Source organism: Lottia gigantea (genome assembly GCF_000327385.1).
Source record: "Lottia gigantea unplaced genomic scaffold LOTGIsca_18, whole genome shotgun sequence".
In the NCBI taxonomy this organism is placed as follows: Eukaryota; Metazoa; Mollusca; class Gastropoda; family Lottiidae; genus Lottia; species Lottia gigantea.
The window spans coordinates 2,478,252-2,496,465 of NW_008708301.1; the positions used below are offsets into that span (position 1 = coordinate 2,478,252).

The following is an 18,214-nucleotide window of genomic DNA, read 5'->3' on the forward strand; positions in this document are numbered from 1 at the left end:
ATATATCTTCTTTCTTAAACATGATATTTTTTATACACCCACATAGATATAGATATATTGCTAGTGCACTTGTCTATCTCTCCAGTTTACAATGATAATCATGAGTGTAGGCCTTAATTACACTTTAGATTCAACAAACTTAGTTTTAAGATCAGGTAGCCTATGAAGTTCAACATATTGCACTGATAAGAAACAGGGTTAATTTTACTTGGCATCTTGAAATGCTACTGTTTCTTAAAGAAGCCTAGGCTATTAACATTTTAGTTTAATCTTAGCTGGCTGAAGAAGTCAATCTTTAATTCAATGTGTTTCAGAATGATATCAGGCCCCTGCAGAACGAAAAATTGTTGTCATTTCTCAGCTTCAGTAGGCCTAGGCCCTATTTCAAAAACTTCCTAGTAAGTACTACTAGTCAAATTTAATACAATCGCACGCAGAAATTATAGGATAGGCCTAATTACGTAGCCAACATATCAGACACAGACAAACTTGACACATTATACGTCTTAGAGCAATCGTGTAACAAAAACAGACATTATTGATAGTAGAAACGCCTCTAGAAGACATCAAAATCAACCAAATCTTTGCAGAAGTGGCAGAGCCATAATATATTGAAGTGGCTCCTCTGGGCAGCTCTGTGGCGCCAATTAATGACGTCTTTTGCGCCTAACCAACATGATTTGTCAAGGGGGGCATAGGCGTAATATTTTACAAAAATATAATTTTTCAGTGAAGGCGGAGTAGGCCTATCCAAAAAATGATAGTCTCTATTAAAGAATGGATTCAGCTAGGTCCAACTGCATAAATTTATTGACTCATTGCGATATTTATCAATGCTTGTGATTGAATCAAGATAACTCTAGAAAAAAAACGAAATAAAATGTTCAAAGTTCAAGGGAGGTAAATACTGGACTAAATTATACTATTTTCTATCAAAGACTAAACTTTGGTCACAGTAAAAAGGTCACATGGTAATTTGGTCACAGAAATAAGGTCACATGGTAATTTGGTCACAGTAATAAGGTCACACGGTAATTTGGCCACAGTAATAAGGTCACATGGTAATTTGGCCACAGTAATAAGGTTACATGGTAATTTGGTCACAGTAATAAGGCCACATGGTAATTTGGTCACAGTAAAAAAGTCACACGGTAATTTGGTCACAGTAAAAAGGTCACACGGTAATTTGGTCACAGTAAAAGGGTCACATGGTAATTTGGTCACAGTAATACGGTCACATGGTGATTTTGGTCACAGTAATACGGTCACACGGTAATTTGGTCACAGTAATAAGGTCACACGGTAATTTGGTCACAGTAATATGGTCACACAGTGATCTGGTCAAGGCAAAACTAGTAAAATGAAATTACTGGTAACTGGTGTAGCGATATTCATTTCATAATACATAATATAGTGTTCTGCTTGCCCTCTGCCAGAGATGGATGGACCTTGTGGGGCCCTGAACGGTCGAACAGTATTTGTTATTGCTGATACAACCCGCCACCGGTCTGCCTTTTAAGCTTGCAAGCCATACCACCGTTTAACTTTTGCCGACTCTCGCCATTCCAAATTACAGAATTCTCACTCACTGAATGCAGCCTGTGAAATCATCCAGTATTGACTTCAGCAATGAAGTTGATTTAATATGTATTTTATATATAATCTCCACTACTCATAAATGTCCGTGCCTGTACCAATAACGTGAGCGTTTCAAAGCAGATTCTTTTCGATTTTCGGGTGGGGGTAGGGTGAGATGCTTCGCACGTATCTCACGTATCTGAAGGGCGCCCATCTCACCCTACCCGAAAATTGAAAAACGCTCAGGTCATTGGGACAGGCTTGGAAATTTACGAGCAACGGTGCTAAAATATACGAGCGGACGCCCACAAGGCTATACGCCCACCAGCAGCAAATCTCTTCACGGCTTTCGCCTTTTAAATAGCATCACTACTTCCATGTAGCCAATATACACAGGTAAACTAGGTTTTAATCGATTCAGAAAAAAAAATTTGAATTAAAAGTCAATTTCAATAAATGTTTTGCTAAGTCGGGGGCCATAACTCGGAAGAGGTCAACGAAATCGAACAAACATCAGTGGGTATTGAGATGCTACCAATATACACAACCATACCAAGTTTCAGTCAAATCCGATAAGAATTGTAGTTTCTATCTTCTTAAAAAGCCAATTTTAACGCATTTTGCGCAAAGTCAAGGGCAATAACTCGGAACCCGTTCGATTTAGTCGGACAGACATTAGCGGGTATCAAGATGATACCAAGCATACCAAGTTTCAATCAATTCCGATAAAAATTGTAATCTCTGTACTCTATATGAGTCAATTTTAATGAATTTTACACAAGGGCAATAACTCCGGAAGCCTTCACGGGAACTGAAAATCGAAAGGAACCGAGACCTCATCAATACAGCCATACATATCAAGTTTCATTCAAATCGGATAAAAATTATAGTCCCCACCGTGTTCACAAGCCAAATTAAACACGTTTTGAGCGCGTCAAGGGCAATAACTCAGAAAGCGTCGGCCGCAAAATGCTGAATATCGAAAGGAACCGAGATCTCATGGATATACATACACATACCAAGTTTCATCAAAATCCGATAAAAACTCTAGCCTCTAACGTGTTCACAAGCAAATTGTGGGGGGGTAAGAGATACGAGTGGTTCCCGGAGGCGGAGCGGGTAATTTTAAAGTAGGGAATCTGTATGGGTTTAGTTTGAGGGTCTCCCCCATGAAAATTTTTGAAATTTAGGAAGGATTTGGTGCAATCAGACAGTCCCTGGTTTACCCACTGGTCGGAAAGACTGAATGTTTTTCCGATATCGTCTCCCGGCCTGTGGAGTCTCAAATATCAGGGAGGCCCCCCGCCCCTCCTCTGGCTACGCCACTGTGCACAATTGTTGTATGGGGGCTACAGAGCTTATTTATTGTCCGATTCTCTGGGTTTTCTATATTATTATATGTCATTTGTCCACTTTTATTACAATTTAAAGGAGCAATGTCTATAAGAAAACCAGGCCATAAATGGGCTAAAACTAACAATAGGCCTAAATGAATAGGGTGTGAAACACGGTTTCATTAAATATGGTCAGAGTAACTCTATGGAGCTGATGGAGAAGACTGTATCATTGCAAGGTCTTTCAAGATTGAAACGGCTTGGTAGCACCTTTCAAGATTGAAATGGCTTGGTAGGCAAATTGATCTAAAGACTAGTTCATTAAACAATCGAGACAATGCCACTATAAATTTAGGTCACATAGGCCTAATCGTTTATTATTTCAGTCTCAAACGCCACTTGATCGATATGAGGACCAGAAATACAATTCTGCGGAAATATGAATTCCACATTCAGTGGTAAATTCGAAAACGTCAAGATTGCAGCCTGTGTGATGAAAACCTGCTTTTCAATTTGCGAATATCAAGTCTCAAATGTCTTGTCGGACTGTGTCGGAGTGTCGGAGGATTCATGACACCGCATCTGGACAGAGCAATTAGTCCAAAGAACTCCCATGGGACGAAGAGACGAACACAATGACTTTTAAGGTCATTGCAGGTCAAGGTGAAAGTCACGAACCTACTTAAGTTGTGACATTGCCCGTCCTCCACCATTTATTGAATCTATTAACTACAAGCGGTTGATATGAATAAGATGACCAACACCACTGAAAATGGGTAATTTTACTGTGACCAAATTACTATGTGACAGTATTACTGTGACCAAATTACCGTGTGACTTTTTTTACTGTGACCAAATTACCGTGTGACCTTATTACTGTGACCAAATTACCATGTGACCTTTTTTACTGTGACCAAAATACCATGTGACCTTTTTACTGTGACCAAATTACCGTGTGACCCTTTAACTGTGACCGAATTACCGTGTGACCTTATTACTGTGACCAAATTACCATGTGACCGTATTACTGTGACCAAATTACCGTGTGACTTTTTTACTTTGACCAAATTACCGTGTGACCTTTTTACTGTGACCAAATTACCGTGTGACCTTATTACGATGACCAAATTACCGTGTGACCTTTTTACTGTGACCATACTTCCGGTGACCGATTTACCTGTGACCTAATTACCTACATTCGATTCAAACGGGGTCTCGATGATTGATTGGACAAAGGGAGGTTACTATTGGTAGTAATTTTGCCCTCCTTTTGAAGATTAGGGTGGTAAGAAAAAAAACAGTTACTATTGACAAGTAACAAGTCACTATTCAACAGAAGGCACCTCCGAGTAATTTTGCCCTCCTTTTATTGTGTTTTTCGTAGATCCCCCTACATACACGCCGCGAACGTCAACCAGCCAAGACTTTCTCTATTAGTAGACGACATCAACTGTAGCAGGCCTACTGCAGCTCCTGTCGTTCCCCTAATATTGTCCTTTTAATAATGACTTCGAAACATGCATGTCTTGTTTGATAGGCTACTAAACTGAACCTAGACATGTTGAATATTATGAACTTAAGTAAGTTTCTTTCTACTTTAGATTGTAGACCCTATCTTGGATGGATTTATTCATAGCTTACATGTTAATTGATGATACAATAGTCTTTAATTAAATATGTTACAACCATTAGTTAATAAGATAGTTACAATACATTAGTGACTAATATCTCCTAGTTATTGTACCATTATATTAACATTGCTGTTTTACAATCAGGCTATAATAGGTCTGTGTCAATTCAAATAATTGTAGGCTACATTTAATTAAGTATTTTATTTCTGTCGTATCGGATGTTATAATGTTTTAACATACACATAGGCCTATATCTCTATGACCAGTCACGTAAAATTTATACCTTGAATTATCTTATAATACAATCTGACAATACTAGCCTACCTTAGTGTTATTGGGTGCTTTTATTTGAGAAGCCATTTTTTTACACGAAGACAATCTGAAATATTATAGGCCTACAACACTTTTTTAGCGCTTTGGTGTCAATTCTGCAAGCAACAATACATTAATATCAGCATAGCAGCAATTTAAGTTCGATGGAATTATTATGAGTCATGTAATGAAAAATGGCCGAACCTCTCCACAATTGTCCATATACCATAATCCACAACTCAAAGTCCGACAAACGGACGTCAAAGAGCTAGTCACTAATATGAGTCCATCAGCTTTATCAAAATGGAAAAGAATGACATGAAAACCAATGCCCTCTTCTTTTCTATCCTGTGGCTTCTATGGTATGGAATCAGTTTGGATCATTTATCGGCTTAGACATAGACATAGTCTATTAAATTGTGAATTGGTTGGTTGGTAGATGACAAGTTACCCCACTTACCAACCAACCTGTAAATTAAATGGTCAAGAATATATAGCTACAACCCCCACCCCACAATAACCAAACCGTGTAATAATATAGAGTTCTTCCAATCAATAAATAAGTCAATGTCCCATGTCAATCACTAGTGATAAGAATGTATTGTAATGATCTTGCCCGAGGGTAAGGGTATGTGAAGAAGGGTATAATGTTATGTAATAAGAACAATGTATATAGGTATACAATGATAAGTATATATGAAGTGTTAGGTATATTTGATAGATATATTGTGATTGATAAGCTATCTATATCTTATTGTTCAGTCTTACATCTACCTCATTTTATCTTTATTAATCTCTAGTCCGAAATATTCTTACAACCTCTCTAATGACCCACTATTATAGCTCTACTTCACGTTGTGCTTATCAAAAAGGTGGTTTTAATGACCATTGATTGGGCTATACCTAGTTTTTGATGGTAGGTCCTGGGAATAGACCCATCTTTTATTTCAAAACCACCATTCTAAATTTGCAGACTATCAAAATTGTTGTCCAATCGATTTATCTTCGAGTATCGAAAGAAAGATATTGTCTGGATCAGAAAGACGCATAGAATTATTAATGAATTTCTGGCTGTGAACTTTTGTTAAAATAAATAGTCACCCATTACTAATCAATCCCTGGATCCATGGATTCTAGTCGGAACAGACCGGACTAAATTGTAATATGAAAACATAAAGATGTCCAATATGTCAAGATATAGAAGGTTGTATTGATGTCTACAGGCAGATAATCTACATGTCATCTCTTTCTTTTTAATCATTGATTATTATCACTGTCAACACAATAACATATTTTGTTTTAATTTGTAAACTCCACATATCGTCTACGAATTAAGGTCATGGTAAACAATTTCAAACCAAAAGGTTGATTGGCAAGAAATTTTAATGTAAAAAAATTGAAGATATATTGTATACCACAGAACAATTTAGAACACTAAATCTCATATTTTTCTTTTTATTCTGTTTTATAACTAAACTAAACTAAATTAAAAAACACTACGAAATATATTTACTCTTCTGACTAAGGCCCGTGCTGTTTATGATGGTAATATTCTAATTTCAAGCTAATCAATGAAAATATCAGTGGTAACCTATTCCTAAAACCTTTCTGGGGTGAAAATTGTGTGAAATTAACTTTTTTTCACCAAAACGCACTTAAATTTTTTAGGCTCAGGACGTTGTAAACTTAACCCGTTTTTAAGCTATATGTCTCCATAAGTCAAAATAACAAAGAGATGAACAACTGGAAAAGAATAGTAGCTAAAATATTCGCGCGAAGAGATAACTATTTCAGATTTCTTTTCTGCTACTTGTTGACGTGAGGACTGGTCATCACAAGCAGTGTACAATAAAATCTAAATACCAGGTCAGTGACATATTAGCACACTGCAAAATTCCTCTCGATGTTACATAAAAAAAAAACATTAAACGACCCCCCCCCCCCCTCTCCTATCCCCTCTCCACTCACGTTCAATCCACGCTCTAGTGACGGATCTAATTCTCATGCTCCAACAGTAGCCTACAAAAATTAGAAAAGTATTTCCAAGATGTGTCAAATATGAGCGGTGTCTTTAATCTATGACCTAATTAACAGTAATTGTTCGAGGATAAGTTAGATTATCTAAAGCCGTATTTTTAGCGATTTGTGGGTGTTAAATGATCTATTGTTGTTTTTGGCACCCCGTCAATCTGTCAGAAATAAATTCTAATTTTACACCACTTGCGAAATATTGCGAAATTTTCTTAAAGTTTCATCTATTTCGAAATTATTTTTTCTGCAAAGTCAGGTTTTCTTCCATGACGTTTATCAGAAATGTTAATTTCACAAAATTGAACATTATGTCATATTATTTGCGATTGTCCTTACATATGATTCGGCAATGTAACAAAGGAATACAGTTACAGTTGAGTAAATATTGTAGTAATACTCTGTAATCTTGTCACGTGACCTGTCTATCTTTATCGGTTTGTTACGCCTGGTCACGTGGTTTGAGATTATTTTATCGACTGTTTCAGCCTTCTACCGGCAGTACAATCCGGGTTCTCTTCAAGGTTGCATCGCATTAGTCTTGTACTCTGCAAAAATGGACGGGAGGGACAAAACGTTCAAGCAGAAAGTCGATGATTTTATGAAATTCTTATGGAATTCAGAAGAGAAGAAAGTAATGGGCCGCTCTGGCAGGAGCTGGGGTAAGTATTTGATTGAGATTTACATTTGCAAACAGAGATTTTAAAGTCAGAACTGGCAAGAATTTTTAGAGGACAAACTGAGATTTTGCAGAGATCGAGTCCGTACATGTTATTTGGATTATATCGTACAATAACGAATTTATTGACTGTGAAATGAATAACTGTTCATTGGAAATGTTTATTTTGCAATTGTGTGTTTGATAGTAAAAGCAAATCACAATTTGACAGCCGAAAACCAGTTGTAACTTTCCATTTGGAAACAGCGTTGTCTGTGTAAATTATGGAGTAAGTGACATGCGCAGTGTGTATCGTAGTAAAAGGTATTATACTGGTAATTCGAGGCTATATGTTACCTGGATAGCTTTCACTAACGATTCATAGATGACAATCTGGACTACTCATATACACTTATAACTTTAGATGAGATGTCATAAAAGTCGCGTCTTCTCAAATTGTCATTCAGATTGAAGCTAGGTCACCGACTTGAAATTTAGAGGACATTTCTAGGGCAAATGATATTTGACATTGGTGATAGTTCACTCCCTGCCCTTCTCAATTCGATGAAAAAAATTATATATATGATCTTGTCATAAACATTTTATGCACTACTTTACTTGCACTAAAAGATAAAGACAAATTATGTAGCATAGTCATTTAGAAAAGCTTTTGGCATAGGCCTAATGTAGTCAAATATCCACTGAATAAATTAGTTGAGAAAGGTTGCTAGCAGACTAGTTTAATATTTTAAGATGTCAACTAATGACTTTAATTTCAGTTCCATTCCCATTATTGACCCAAATGATTCACTGTAACATCCATTTCTAAGAGACCACATAGCTCATGTTATATTAATAGAACTAGTAGGCCTAAGCTTATATTTATTAGAACCTAAATGAATTTATTTTTGACAGACATTAAAATAAGTAATTGAAGGAATAAGATGCTGTTGATCTGATTTGTCAAGTAGTTGTAGGAGTGAATACATTAACCTTCATGGATGAGAGAGTAGGTGACAGATAATACCTACAGGCTGATCTAGACCTCAAGAGACATGTTAGAAAGGTTATTAAGTAGAGGAATTGTTTTGACTTTCAATGTTCATTCAACCATAACAATTCACTATACATCACAATGTGACTATTGTCTTTGCTCTTCAAATGTAGTGGTTAGAGTTACCTCATATGTAGACAACAATGGCTATAGGCGATGCACAATATTATACACTAGCTTACCAAATCAAGCAGATGTACTTAGGGGCCAATAAATCCTGCCTTGTCTTTCTCTTTGTTAGCTTTTATTGTGAAATGCTAAATAAATCTAATTAAATAAGAAATAAATGCCATAAATGATTAAAACAATGAAACAGTTGTTGCAAGACAGTATGAGGAAATATATTCCTAAAACTGCATTCTAGTTTAGTCATACACTCCTTTATAATTTATATGAAATGTCATTATATATTAAGAGTATATTGGCTGTGTTGGACCATAAAGCCTTCAGATTAAGTATTATGAGGAGATTGTCATGTTAATATATACTATACCATTGTCGTAAACAATATTACACTACCAACTCGCTTACTCATTAAATAATTGTATGTCACAGTCGAGTTTGACCTTCTAAAACATATGACATTAACTGAACTCTAAATATTAATGAATTAAACTGTTCTTTTTAATGAATTAGACCCAATTTTTTCAAATTGACATAAAAAATCCTTTCAGAGCCTTTAAAAGATGGGTTCAAATTGAAACATACCTTACAACAGAATTGTTCTGTTCTTGTCAGTGATTTTGTAACATTGCCATGTACTTCCCCCTGTCTCCCATAATTTCAAACCTAATCAACATTCTATATTTATTTCAGCTGAGATTGGTTTCTTCTATCTGATATTCTATGCCTGTTTAGCTGGATTCTTTGCTGCTTTAATAGCTGTATTTTATCAGACCATAGATGAGAAATACCCTAAATTAATGGGAACTGACAGTTTATTGAAGGCCAACCCAGGTAATTATCATCCTTTTGATTTCAAGTAATAAAGTTTAAACATGGAATAATTGTTCTTGTCAAGATTCAAACATCTCGGAACTCTTTATCAACTCTTTATTAATTGCAGTATTTAGTCTTTTGTAACTGGATGTAATTGATGTATTTTTAAACATTTTATTGGTCTATGTGTTTCTGTAGTATGTGTTTGATATGTATTGTAGGGATGGGATACAAACCTAAGCCGGACATTGATTCAACCTTGATTAGATATGCCAAGAATGAACCAGATACATATTCTGTATTTACCACAGAGTTAAATGGATTTTTAGACAGTAAGTATCTAGTTGATATCTGTAGGCACCTGTCAAAAATTTGCCTTGTGTTTTTTACAAATTTGTGTTCAAGCATAGATTATCTGACTGAGTTTGTTTCTCTATATACTGTGCCATATTTAATTTGGCTTTTTGAGTGTTTATGCCACTGTCTTAGCAAAGTTACCTTTGTTTCACACTGCATGATGTAGACTGTCTTCATAAACCTTATTAAGGACTACCTCCATGACATTTGTTTTCATATACAGTGTTACCACCTTAATTTATGTTTAAATCATTTATGGGTTAACTTTTGTAATTATATTTGTAGTGTATGCCAACCAGAGTAGTCATGTAGAATGTAATACAACTGAGCTAAGACCTAATGCTGATTTACCTTGTAAAGTTGATATTGCTGCTCTAACCCAGAACTGTTCCAGTGCCAATAAATTTGGTTTCCCTGATGGTGAACCCTGTATTTTATTGAAACTCAACAAAGTAAGTAATGTGGATTTTATGGACTTTGTTAGTTGAAACTCTAAAATATTACAATTTCATTATCAATACCATTTTCTTTTAGCAGTTCTAGGATTTCGGACAATAACTGTATGAAATAAGGACTTAAACTATCTGTCTATTCCTGATTGTTATATTTATTATTATGTATATTTCTTTCAGATCTTTGATTGGACCCCAGAGTTATATGATCCTGCAGCTTTGCCGGACAGTATGCCTCAAGATGTGAAAGATATCTACTCTTCTGAAAATCAGATCTGGATCTCTTGTGAAGGCGAGGTAAGCCAATATGCATTTTTATGCCTAAAATATTTTCAGGGAATATAAAGCATTGATATTTGAGTTGAAATGAAACACTTGGTTAATAAGTAGGATGTAAAACTCTATTCATTTCATTTGGATAATTCTTACACTGAAGAACATTAAAAAATTTTCTTTTTGGCACATAAATTTATCAAAATCAAAACCTGAAAATGTTGTTCAGTTTGTGTAATGAACAAACATTAGAGTAGAACCTCTTTATTTCCAGTAATTCTATAGCTAACAAATTCCATTTTCTTTTTTCAGAACCCAGGAGACAGTCAGAACATGGGCACACCTCACTTCTTCCCTTCCCAGGGTTTTAGTTTGAAATTCTTCCCCTACATGAACCAGAAGGGATACCTAGCTCCTATCGTATTTGTCAAATTTGTTGGAGTCCAGAGAAATATTGGTCTTATGATTGAATGCAAAGCCTGGGCTAAAAATATTCAACATAACCGTTTGAAGAAAGAAGGCAGTGTCCATTTCGAACTTCTTGTAGACTAATATACAGCATAATTTAGCTTTAATTTTACTATCTGAACAAGTCTATACTTCACCTCAAAATTGATATTTGGTTTTCAAAATTAAAAAGTTAAAACAATATATAGATTATATTTATATGTCCATAGTATAAATTTGTTAAATTGATAAAATTATTTGTAAAATTAGAAATTTGAGGATCGAATCTACTTTTGTCACAATTCTCTTGTGTTTTTCCTTTTTTTTTTTAAATTTCCACCTTCACTCAAGACCAGCAATTTTCATTTTCAAATAATTCATATATTATATGTTTAGATGATATATGTGCAAATGTTAGTTTTGTTTTTAAATTCTGTGTCCAGTATTCCTATGCCTAATTGAGTTGTGGGTTTAGCCAGCAAATAATACTGTAAATTCTGTTCTAAGACAAATATGTCTTAGTACTCTTTGAAGGGAATCCAGGTCAATTCCAGTATTATTTTCTGACTATTCCCAGTGTAAGAATGGAGAGATGAAAGCTGTGTGAGTGAGAATGAGAAGGGGTGGGTTTGAATATGAGTGTGTTTATATAACCTAATGCTGGTTAAATGCTCTCACATGCATACCCACCCTTATTTAGAAATTATTGTAAAGAAATTGTTTTTAATATGGAGATTTTATTTCATGTATAAATGTAGACTCAATAAAACTCATTATTTTGGGAGATTTTTTTATGTTCATGATTTGATGCAGGCATTTGTCCAGTTATTGTGTAGTAGTCTATAGACATAGCAATTCTTTCTTGTCTAAAGTTTCTGAGTTAATTGCAAATCAAATTTTCATAAAACTGAATGATAGAACAGCAATGAGTCGAATTGCATTTTACACAAATCATTTCATGCTGATTTGTTTTGCATTTAATAGCTTCTTTGCTCTATTTTGTAACCAACTATTCTGCATATAACTGATGTAAATTTAGACAAAATGTAAAAATAAATTGTAAAATTTAAATGTTTTGTCGGGGGGAGTTGATCACTGAGAGATTGTTGTGCAATTGTAAATCTTAATGCATTCCCGATGATGTATTGAGTTCAATGACCTTTCCTTCTGGTGCTGATTATTTGAGAGAATGAATTCATGTAGTTGTATGGACAAGTAATAATTATTGGTTCATAGTTTGAAATACTCTGTTAACTCTCCCAACTTTGAAAGTCACCTCAATTTGTGTAAATTTATTATCCTTTCACATTCAGTTAATAAAAAATTTGATTTTAAACATCAGTGTTTTGTCCCTAAGGACATATGACAAAAAGATCATGTTCTACCTAAAGGTGTGTTTGTATAGGCTTGAGACTTGAAGCTTACTGTGCCATGATCTACTATTGAAAAGAATGGGCATGATGTAGTTGTTTTCAATCTTATTACCATCTTTGCTCTACAGACTGTGTGATTGGTCATATTGAAATATGTGGACCTCGTGATTTAAACATTCACCATACTTGATTTCAACCCTTTTTTTTACTATATTGTTGACAAAGGCCTAGGACGACACTTGATTTGTGTAGATCAACTTGATCAAAGGGAAGAAACTCGTTTTAAGTAAGTACAGACCGATTTAATAAATACATATTGAAATACTTCGTTGCTCAGAGTGAAATAAACTAGTTGTTCTGCATATATTAGCAATAAGTAACACCTGTAGTTAATACAATACGGACACAGTGTCGTAGATACTAACTGATACACTGGCAAGTAATGAATAAGAAATTAACATGATAGGCACCGATTATAGCAACCAAGCATGTGGAGGATGCATGTGTGTTCAAAATATCTAGTGATAATATTCATAATAAATAATAGTGCAACACCATTATTGTGTGGGCTTCTACAAAGCTGGGCCAGTCTCCTTTCTGTGATTCATCTAAGAGCGGACAAATAGGATATAGGTAGTTACAAGGTAGCAGAAGTTTTATCGGCTGTTAAATTCAATGATTAACCAACTATGTTTAATGTTATGTATATCCCATTATACATGCGCATTTGTAGATGTCAATCACCATAAGGTTTACAATGAAAGTTTAGCCCCTTAAATGACACTAGACTGTAAGTATAATAGACGTAGCGGAGTGTGACAGTACACCACCATTAAATATACTGGTTATTTTGTGACACTATAAACAATATCGTGTCCTAGTTTTCAACTCTAAGCCTTCCTATTCCCATAACAGGTAAGTGAAGTCTTATTTTAGTGACATTTTCACCTGTTGTATTTTTCAAGACAGCAATTAAACAGTTGCAATACAAAGCACCGACGTTTTCGAAGTGTTTTTTTAATTAGTTCTCTAGCAAACCTACAGATATATATGAATCTACGTCTTTGGAATTCTATTGGTCAAGTGCTGTAGCAAACAGTCTAGTAGATGGTGATCGGTTTTCCTCAGGTGTATAGTATAGACAAGTATAACTTAAGTTTATACGGAGCTACAAGTGTATAATACTGTTTCCAATTTGCATAGTGCAAAGTATTAACCTTTAAGAATTTTCATTTATCTCTAATCCATTAATCGGTAATAGAGTTGTTGCAAGATAATTTTCAGCCAAGATAACATAAAATGCTTGTTGCACGTGATAGTTGTTTGTGTCATTTATATAATGATAATTTAATATTATTCAGGGGGATTTCTCTATCTGGTGATGCGAAGCAAAATCATTACAATACTCTTTATGTCTGGAACGTCTTAACGTCTTGAATAGGAGACTTTTAGACTAAGATTTGTCCATATTGTATCAGTATCAGGAAGTGGCAATGAGTTCTAGATCTATTACCAGTGCATTACAGCACGATTATCTAACTTGTAGAGGACTGAACAGGTTTCAATAAATTGTTTCCATAAAAGTCGACCACCCAGGACCCAGTCTACAGATTTGCTACTTTGCTTTGATGAAAATTATAATATTCTGGTTCACAGAAGTTCAGAGTTACGATTATTTTACCGTTTTGAGCAAAAAATCTCAGTATTGATTGTGACGGATTTGATGAGATGATGTCCATCAGTTGTCGATCAGAGCCAAAAAGTACAAATATTTATTTATATCATCCAAAAATTAATTCTTATTGAGCTAAAGAAAAAGCCTAATTTCCACAAGGCCTACTAGTGGTAATCATGTAGAAAATTGCCCAGGCTATACAAGTACATGTCCCTAAATATAATATATGAGCATATTAAAATTGTTGACATTAAGATGTTATAGTTGATATTTTATATCGTAATAAATTCTGTCAAGGTGAATAATGGTTCAACGTTTAAAATTTCATGTTCGTATATCAACTTTGAAACTAAGTGATGTATTAATATCCTTCGGTATAGAAGCAGTCTACTTAAAAGATTTTAATAATAGCCCTTGGGTTATAGAATTTAGAAAAGGGATACGTGCAAGAAAAGTTATTTTGTGTGTCGTAAGATGTTCTCGTGCTAGTTCTAGGATGTACTTCATAGATATAACAAACAGACATTATGAGGTATTTTGATCAACGTATATGTTCTTACATGGAAGTAAGATAATATATGTCAAGCAAAGATTCATCTACCTGGTTGCTGATTGAATTCAATTTTAGTCCACAATATAGTGAGTGGAGAACAAATAAAGTCAGTTCTCATGTATAACTCCAATCTTTTAACTCTGAACGATCCACAAGATGATCACTTGTATGGTATTTTATTGAATTATAGCATTATAAACAATTAGCATATTTCAACTTCTGAAGATGAAGGAAGTTGGTGAGATGTGTAATTGGGTTAGCTAAGGTAGGGTCTAACTAATTATAGGGGAAAGTAGGGGAACAAATATATTTATGAAGAAACTATGTTAACTATGTGGCCTTGTATATAATAGACCTTTACTTATCTACCATGCTTCTTTTGGTGAGAACGGTATGCCGAACCAACCCTTTTAAGTAAGTATGCTGACAATAGCTTCTCTTAAAGGGACAGATGCCCCATTGTTTTGGACCAATCATACTTTAGTCTCAAAAACGTCTTTTAGCTAAGCCAATCAGTAATAGTGTTCACAGCTCAACGTCAACATTTGAGCCTTCAAAGACTCGTCATTTTAAGATACTTTATGATATATAGACATATATAGAAATAGTAAAATTCCTAGTTTGAGATATTTTTCAAGGAATTATGCTCTTTTCGTACACTACTAGTACTTCTAAAGACTATTTACAATTTTTTTCTACAAGACTAATCAACCCCCCAAAATGGTGCATCCGCAGGTTAAGGAGACTTAAACCGATCTTTCGACTTACAAAACTTTCTGTAAGCAAATACTATAGCATTAGAAAGAAAGCTAGATTTAGTTCATCTGAGCGCACAAAAGGCTTTGTCAAATCTCAATTGCCGCCAGTTGCCCATGTTCAAAATTTAAATCTGGTGGTCACCCCGAGCGTTCGAAATTGACAATCCGACATACGACATATAATCACCGTTTTTAGCGATCTGTAAATTTTGTCTTTCTATTATTGCTCCGGTGAGATGCGATGAATCATCATTCTCAAGCTCTTAGCCTCAATGGATAATATAAACAAAAAAGATTGTAGCTTTATTCAAATCCAGAAGAGAATACGTGGACAAGAAATAATATAAAGTAAGAAGGGCAATGGGCACAGCTAGTTGGCCGTTGTCAATTTGTCACTATCCCTAAAAAATGTTTTACGTTTTAATCCATTATATTACACGATAACTTTACATATTTCATTCATACGTAGAATAATTATGGACACACTTATAACATTAGATCTTTAAGGTTTGGGTCCAGGTATCAACTTCACCATCCTCACCTTTTAACTGACTCGTTGTTCTCTATAATTTCAGATTCAAACAGAATGTAGTTGTTAAACATTATGCAGAATGGTAAAACCACCAACGCAGAATACCAGATGGTGGATAATAGTGTGGATCCTGTTGTTCCAGAAATACACATGTGAACCGGAAGTGACATGTCCTCATGGATGTAAGTGTGATGTTGATGTTGTGAACTGTCTTCACAGTAACTTGACGTCAGTTCCTGTGGGATTATCAAATGGTGATCGCTTGCAAGAACTTAAGTTAGGCCGTAACAAAATTACAGAAATCAAGTTAGAATTATTGGAATATAAAGAGTTACGTCTCTTGGATCTTATTAGTAACAATATATCAACAATAGATGGCAGTGCCTTCAGAACACTTTATAAATTAGAAACCCTATTTCTATCGAGAAATTTCATAACAAAGACTGACAAAAACACGTTTAGAAATCTAACAAGTTTGAGGTTTCTCGATTTAAGTTACAATAATTTGAGATGTTTGAAAATAGGGAACTTCGAGGATTTGCAGTCTTTGGTGAACCTGGATTTAAGTCGTAACCAAATATCTTTAATAGAAGCAGAATCGTTTCGCTGTCTGGAGAATTTAGAAATATTAAAACTTCCCAGAAATCAACTTGATCAGTTTCCATGGAAAATCTTTCAAAACCTGACGTCATTAAAGATGTTAGTTCTTGACGATAATCTACTCACGTCACTTCCTATTTCTGCTTTCTCAAATCTCATTAACCTGGAATATCTGAGTTTGACGGGAAATCGTCTGCATGAGCTATTACCATCAAGTTTTATGATGTCAGACGAAGGAGCTATTTCTTTGGAGCAACTTTATTTACGAGGAACGGATCTTGACACGATTCCTGTTAAACTCTTTGCTAAGCTAAAAAAGTTAACAGTATTAGATTTGAGCAAAACGCAAATTGTGTCTGTGAAAAACGAAAACCTCAATGGATTATCGTCCTTGGAATCATTTATCATGACGTCATCAAATAATTTGACCTACATTGAAAAAGGTGTGTTTCAGGACTTGCATTCGTTAAGAAAAATAGATATAAGTGGAAATACACTTCTCTCAGAAATACAATTCACAACATCATCCCTGCGCAATTTATCACTATTTGATCTAAGTGCAAATTCCCTGACGTCATTTTCTCGCAGTGTAGTGAATTGGAGCTCTGACGTCATTGTAGATTTAAAGGGAAATAAGTTTCAGTGTGACTGTGATTTGGACTGGATACCACAAGTATTACCCATCATTCATAATAATCAAACAAAATCAAACATAAAACAATTAATGTGTGATTCGCCATTGAAATACCAAGGACGACAAATAGTTTCACTGTTAACCTCTGAACAAATTTGCGGAAACACTAAAGAGCTCCGACATGACGTCATTACACGTGCTAAAGTTGCGGCTATCGCTGCTGGTATTGCTAGTATAGTTTTAGTGACGTTAGCAATGCTGATTAAATTTAGAAAACGATGGTGTAGTATTTTAAGGAGACAATATAGATACAGTTCTTACAGAAATAAAAATGGCGTTTTTACAGTCGATAGTAATACTAATGATATAAATCGACATGATGACGTCATGCCAATGGAAGAAATGCAAGTGTTTTCTGATGACGTTGGTTCAGAACCTGACGTGGTGCTTAAATAAACAATCAAAATAGGACTAATATTCATTCTGTCATTTCCGATAGTTTTATAGTATCATGATTTCATTTAAATTATTTATCACTCTTGATAGCTATCTTTGCCGAATTATTTGATAGTATTGATCATTGACATCATCTTCATTTAATTACTAAGTGTAAAATGCAGAAAATATATCACACGGAAGGGCCGGAAGAGACAATACAATACAATACAATAAATCATTAATCACCTCAGAGCTGAAACAGTTCTATTATATATTTAAGATAACCTATTTATAGATATGTTAATATTGTAACTACCAACCTTCGTTCGAAATATATGTATTATTATTGTACAAGTTACTTCCCTTGAATTATAGAATTTGCTCAGTCATTCTGACTCCGCTTATATCGATTAGCTGCTCCCTCAGAAATGTACACCCACTTCATTTCTTAGAAATTTCAAAATAGTTTATTCCCAAATATAAATGTCATGTCACTACGAAAATCAATTATATTTTCAAAAAATTTCTAGGTGGGACAATCCCAATCCAAAAGAAACTTCAGCCTATGCCATTTTCACATTGCTCCTG

General features: G+C 34.6%; 2 protein-coding genes across 2 annotated transcripts; both read left to right on the plus strand.

The window, feature by feature from the left end:
- Positions 1 to 7,350: 7,350 nt before the first annotated feature.
- On the plus strand, positions 7,351 to 12,403 carry LOTGIDRAFT_213719 (hypothetical protein). The gene is made up of 6 exons (XM_009052300.1): positions 7,351 to 7,545; positions 9,412 to 9,552; positions 9,756 to 9,866; positions 10,177 to 10,343; positions 10,524 to 10,640; positions 10,929 to 12,403. The coding sequence occupies exons 1-6, from the start codon at positions 7,440 to 7,442 to the stop codon at positions 11,166 to 11,168; spliced, it is 882 nt and encodes a 293-aa protein (XP_009050548.1). The 5' UTR covers positions 7,351 to 7,439; the 3' UTR covers positions 11,169 to 12,403.
- Positions 12,404 to 16,033: 3,630 nt separating this feature from the next.
- On the plus strand, positions 16,034 to 17,125 carry LOTGIDRAFT_113861 (hypothetical protein; the record flags this gene model as incomplete). The annotated part of the gene is made up of 1 exon (XM_009052301.1): positions 16,034 to 17,125. A coding segment is annotated over one exon (1,092 nt), but the record flags the coding sequence as incomplete, so codon positions are not given.
- Positions 17,126 to 18,214: the final 1,089 nt, after the last annotated feature.